Here is a 5,658-nt window from a genome sequence, read left to right as displayed (position 1 = left end):
TGGCAGGCACGCAACGGTGTGCGTGCTCTGAGGACAGGCACATGGCTGGCACCTGGGCTGTGGGACACAGGGACAGGCCTCCAGCTGTGTGTGGGGACCCGGGACACAAGACGGTCACCCGGCAGGTGCCCCGCTGTCCCATCACCAGGGGCTGCTGAGCGGATGGCCCCACAGAGGGGCGGGACGTGACCAGACCCCCGCTCAGCTTGCCCTGCGTGGTGTCTCGCCGTGTTTCCGCATCTGAATCTGGCCGCGGCTTCTACCCTAACCGTTCAACCGTCAGGCCAAGGCCCAACCAGCCAGCACTTGCCCCCTGACCCCACCCACCCCTGCGCTCTGGGCTTGGAATGTCTTCTTACACCCTCCACCCAACAAACTTCTATTTATCCTTCAGAACCCCTTCCCTCCATCTATGGAACAGCACGGACGCTCTCCCTGGACGCTTCTGCCCACGTGGCCTGAGCAAGGGCCGTTTCCTCCTCCCACGGCTGACTAGGCATCCCCGGGAACAGAAACCGGAGGACCCCTTGTGGCCACCCCCAGACACAGCCTCCAGACTAGCGGTGGCAAAGTCATCCCAGGCCGGGGCTCCCTGCCCCCTCCCAGAAGACCCTGACAGCACAGCCTCCTGCCCTCTGGGGAGTGGGGGGCGAGAATGGGGTGGCAAGGAGGCCAAGGAAAGAGCCTAGGTCCCCACCATGTGCTACCTCCCCACAGAACGAGGAGGGGGCTGCCCAGAGACCCCAGGCCCCTTCCTCCAAACCTCCCCGCAGCCTCCCTGCCTCATAAACACGGAGTGACTGTTATATACAAAAACGATTTAATTGAAACACCTGTATAAAAAATAAGATCTCCAGACATCTCACTTTTGAACCCAAAGAAACCCCACCCACGGTGCGCGTGCACCCGGACTGCAGAGACACCGCTGCTACAATAAATTAAAGGCTTGAGACTCTGTCCCCCCACCCCCCCAGCCTCCAGAGCCAACAAGCGGACTGTACAAGGTCAATAATTTAACCCCCCCTACCCCCCCCACGCCCGAGGCGCAGAACCACGAGGTGGCGGAGGCACCCTTTCCCCCCAAATCAGCCACTGTACAAGTCCACCTTCCGACAGACACAGGTAGGACCGGGACCTGGGGTCCACACACACGGCCACCACCCCCACCCCGGGGCCTGCAGAAGGTGGGGCGCCGGGAGGAGGGAACGCCCGCAAATAAATTAAACAATAAATAGCCCTCCTCAGGGTCAGACCATAAATAGACGTGCGCGCGCACAGGCGGCGGAGGCCCCAACGTTGCATTGCTAGTGCACAGACGTGCCCGGACGAACACTGAGGACAGGCGGGCGCGAAAGGGGGGGGGGGGGCGGGCGGGCACCAGAGGCCCCGTGCCCCCCCCCTCCCCCCCGCCTTGAGCTGAGGCCACAGGACATGCTCCTGGTCCGACACAGTCCAACAGGCCTGCCTCCCGGAGCAGCACAAGAGAGGGACGGTCTCGGGGCCCCGCACCTGCCCAGGCCGGGCCGGTCGGGACCCCGCCTGGACCGGAGCGTCTTTGGACAGACAGAGCTTGAAAAGACCAAGTCCCGCGAGAGCAGCGTTCGAAAAGGCACTCAAAGCGAAGGAAACAGCCCGGTGCCGAAGGCAAAGGTCACCAGGAGTCAGAGGTCACTGCCTGTGCAGGAAGCAGACAGCCCGGGTGGGGTGGGTCCCTCTGGCTCCACAAGCCAGGCCCGGGCCCCTCCTCACAAGCTCTCGCTGCTGGAGGTGGTGCTGGCCCCGTCGTCCACGTCCAGCGTGCGCAGCCGCAGGTCACAGCTCTCTGCGGGGCCACCCTCCGCCCCCAGCATCCAGGGGTGTGCGGAGATCTGGTCCAGCGACGGCCGCTCCGAGGGCCGCAGGGACAGACACCACTGAATGAGCTGCTGGCACTCTGCGGAGAGGAGGGAGGACGGTCAGGAGGGGGCGGGCTCCTCGGGCTCTGGGGCTGCCCGCGCTCCCCGCAGCCGGGACGCACCTGGGGAGACCCTCCTCCGGAAGAAGAGGCGGCCTCGCAGGATCTCCTCGTCCTGCTCGAAGGGAATGTCCCCACACACCATGTCGTAGAGCAGCACGCCCAGGGACCACACCGTGGCCGAGCGCCCGTGGTAACGGTGGTAGCGGATCCACTCCGGGGGGCTGTACACCCGGGTGCCTGGGGGGATGCACGCGGGTTAGGACGTCCGCGGGGGGGGGGGGGGGGGAGGGGGGGCCAGCGCCCCACCAAACGAGCATCGACACCCTGCGCTCTACGCTCTACCCAGTCACCTCCGAGGCCCGGGCCGCGGGAGGCAGGGAGGCAGCCGGCCTCGAAATCCTGCCCGTCATCACCCTGGAAAAACCCGGCGCGCGGCCTCCCCAGCTGGCCCGCCCGGCCGGGGGAGGAGCGGGTCACATGAGCGAGGGCTCGGGTTTCACAACAAACAGATGCGAGCCGAGGCTCGGGAGGCGGGCGGGGCGGGCGGCCCCGGCTTCCCCGCGCTCCGCAATGCGGGGATTTCTGCGGCGCCGCCCCCGCCCCCGCGCGGCACGCACGCGGCCCCCGCCCCCGCGCAGGGGGAGGCCCCGGCACTCCCGGCGCACCCCCGCGCGCGCGCCCCGCCCCCGCCCGCCGCGAGCCCGCTCCCGGCGCGCGCGGCCTCCAACAGTCACCGGCCCCTCCGGGCGCCCCCGCCCGCCGCCGCCGGCGCGCTCACCGTCGAAGTCGGTGTAGACCGTGTCCTTGAGCAGCGCGCCCGAGCCGAAGTCGATGAGCTTCAGCTCGCCGGAGCGCAGGTCCACCAGCAGGTTCTCGTCCTTGATGTCGCGGTGCACGACCCCGCAGCCGTGGCAGTGGCGCACGGCGGCCAGCACCTGAGCGAAGAAGCGGCGCGCCAGGGGCTCGTCCAGGGCGCCGCGCTCCGTGATGAAGTCGAAGAGGTCCTGGGCCGGCTCGGGCCGCTCGAGCACCAGCAGGAAGCCGTCGGGCCGTTCGAACCAGTCCAGCAGGCGGATGACGCCGCGCGCGCCGCCCGCCGCGCCCACCTTGCGCAGCAGCACCACCTCCAGGGGCACGGCCGCGCCGCCCTGCGGGACACGGTGGTCAGCGCGCGCCGCGCCGCAGCGGCCCCGACCCCGGCCCCGGCCCGCCCCACGGCGCCCGCACTTACGATGGTGCCCCACTCGGTCACCCGCTCCTTCACCACGTGCTTCACGGCCACCTGGGGACGGGGGTGGGGGGAGGACGCGAGTGGTCAGGCCCGTAGACACGCGACGACGCGCGCGGTGGGCGAGAATCCGCCCGGCGGCCCGACTCACCGGGAGTCCGTCGGCGATGCGGCTGCCCGCGTAGACTGTTCCGAAGCCTCCGCTGCCCAACACGGCGCCCACCTGGTACACCTTCTCGAAGCTCTCCTTGTCCGCCTTAACTGTGGGGACCGCGCGCGGGTGGGGTTGGTGCGGCCCGGCGCGTCCCGGTCCCCCTCCCCCGGCCCGGGCGCCCCGGCTCCTCCGCCCCCGGCGCCCCCCAGCCCCGCGCGCACCTGGCTGTAGGATCTTCACCGGGAGGTGGTCCACGCCGCCTGGCCCGCAGAGGTGCGCCAGGGAACCGAACTTGGAGAGCAGCATCGCGGGCGGCAGCGGGGCGCGGGCCCGCGGCCCCCGGGCTCTCCGCCGCCTCTCACCCGGCCCGGCTCCCCGCGCGGCAGCAGACGCGAGAGGGCGGCCTCCCGGCGCCGCGCGGAGCCCCGAGCCTCGGACGGAGGCGGCCGCGGCGGCGAGGCGGGAAGCGCGGGGACCCGCTCGGGCGAGGCAGTCCGCGCGGCGCAGGGGCCCCGGGCCGAGCCGCGCGTGGACCGCGTGCGCGCGCAGCAGCGAGCGGCTCACACGCCCCGGCCGCCTCGCCCCGGGGTTTTGGGCCGCGGCGACCGTATCCCTCCGCGGGGGCGGGGCGACCGGAACCCCGCCCCCTTCCGCGGGGTCTGAGCACCTGGGGCGCTCCCGGGGGCGCGCGCGGGCGGCCGAGACGACGGCCTGGCCGGGCCGGGCGCCTCCACCCGGGGTTGGCGAGGTCTGGTGGGCCAGGGGTGCGCGGAGAGACGCCCGGAACTAGCTCGCTATAGTGGAGCCGCGGAGGCGCACAGAGTGGCGTGGCGGTCCACGTCACCCCCCTCCCGCACGCGCGCGCACACACACCGCGCACGCGCAGCTCCTGCGCGGGCGGCGGCCGAGACGTGTGGGGCGGGGCCGCGGGAGCCAATAGAAGTCGGGGTTTTCAAAGGGCCCCGAAGCCCCGGCCAATGGTGGTGTGTGGGCGGAGCAGGGACTCACCAGCCCCGCCCCAGGCCTTGCCGGGGAAGGTCACCGGCAGAACGCGCGCCCCCCACCGCCGCGTCCCCAGCGGACAGCTAGACCACGCGGGCTGCTGTAGGTTCAGTGTTCCGAGCAGAGGCGGGAGTCCTGGAGGCGACCCCCGTGGGCCCCGGACCATGCGAATAGGTGTCCGGCATTCCGCGCCCAGCCCGAGGAGGCAGTGCCGCCCTCTCGGGGACCCCCGCTCGGGAGATCGCAGCCCGTGGCGCGGGCGAAGCGCTGACCGTCTCCGGCGTCCCCGGTTCACCCCCCCCCCCCCCCCCGTCCCCGGTTCACCCCGGGGCCGTTGTTCTGACCGGGATTTGACCTCGAGCCCGCAGCCTGAGGTCCCTGACCACGCATCCCTTCCTTGGAACCTTTGCTCTGCTGTCCCCATGCCTAGAGCACCCTTTTCTGCCCTCCGCCCACCTGGCTGTTCTCCAGGCCCAGCTGCTGACCACCTTTCCGAGGGACTCCACCTTGACCACTACACATGGCTGTAGTCTGGACCCGAGCCTGTTCCCTGACCTCAGTACCACACAGAATCCCCTGTGTGGAGTGGTCAAACCTTGAAGGTTGCTGACCTCCGCCCAAGGTCACCAGCCTGAGCTGCTCAGGACTCGCATGTGAGCTGCTGTCTGCCAGTCACAGTAGCAGTAGCGCAGTCTACCCCCACCCCCACCCCCTCCCACCCCCCCACCCCGCTGTCTGGAAGAGGGTTGAGGGTTGGGGGAGCCAAGGGGCCGAGGCGCTGGCATTGCAGGTGTTCTCTGTGGACCCTGCCATCCAGCCCGGGGTCTAACCATTGCAGGCACATCCCTGGGCCCATTTGGGGTCCCCTTCAGGTGTGCCCCCCAAGGATGCACACTCAAGGGCCTCAGGGGCCTGGGCTGGCCCGCTGGCTGCCGCAGCACACCCAACCTCCCCCAAGCCACCCCCCTTCACTGCCATTCGCTGCCACTGTTACTGCCCCAGGGCAGAAAGTAGGCCCTTCACTGATCCAGCTCTCAGATTCTTGCTGCAGGAACTCTGTCCACCGTCCTCCTGCAGCATGGGCCTGTGAGGGCAGGGGGCCCCACAGGGTCAGATCCAAGGTAGAGGGCAGGAGCCCTCCCCTTCAGCCAAATCCACACAGCACCTGTTGTGGGGCTATCGTCCACTTGTGGGTCCTCCCGAGGACCAGCAGAGGGTCCCAGGACCCGTCCGCCAGAGCATAGTAAACCTCAGGTCAGGCTGTAATGGGTTCCTGGACCCGGCCTCTGCCTGCGCTGGGCTGGGGAGGGTGGGAAT

General features: G+C 70.0%; 1 protein-coding gene across 1 annotated transcript; it reads right to left on the bottom strand.

Annotated features, from left to right (window-relative positions):
* Positions 1–801: 801 nt before the first annotated feature.
* On the bottom strand, positions 802–3,889 carry PIM3 (Pim-3 proto-oncogene, serine/threonine kinase). Its single transcript, XM_042990896.1, has 6 exons — positions 3,561–3,889; positions 3,337–3,446; positions 3,189–3,239; positions 2,736–3,105; positions 2,018–2,194; positions 802–1,933 (listed from the first exon to the last, which is right to left on the bottom strand). The coding sequence occupies exons 1-6, from the start codon at positions 3,643–3,645 to the stop codon at positions 1,746–1,748; spliced, it is 981 nt and encodes a 326-aa protein (XP_042846830.1). The 5' UTR covers positions 3,646–3,889; the 3' UTR covers positions 802–1,745.
* Between the last annotated feature and the right edge of the window lie 1,769 nt (positions 3,890–5,658).

Source organism: Panthera tigris, chromosome B4 (genome assembly GCF_018350195.1).
Source record: "Panthera tigris isolate Pti1 chromosome B4, P.tigris_Pti1_mat1.1, whole genome shotgun sequence".
Lineage (NCBI taxonomy): Eukaryota > Metazoa > Chordata > Mammalia > Carnivora > Felidae > Panthera > Panthera tigris.
The sequence above is the reverse complement of the archived record's forward strand: the minus strand, read 5'-3'. Positions and strand labels throughout refer to the sequence as shown.

Coding starts and splice junctions, on each gene's coding strand:
- PIM3 (XM_042990896.1), bottom strand. CDS start 3,645: ATGCTGCTCTCCAAGTTCGGTTCCCTGGCGCACCTCTGCGGGCCAGGC. Junction 2,195..2,735: donor GGTCTACACCGACTTCGACG/GTGAGCGCGCCG, acceptor GCATCCCCCCAG/GCACCCGGGTGTACAGCCCC. Junction 1,934..2,017: donor CCGGAGGAGGGTCTCCCCAG/GTGCGTCCCGGC, acceptor TCCTCTCCGCAG/AGTGCCAGCAGCTCATTCAG.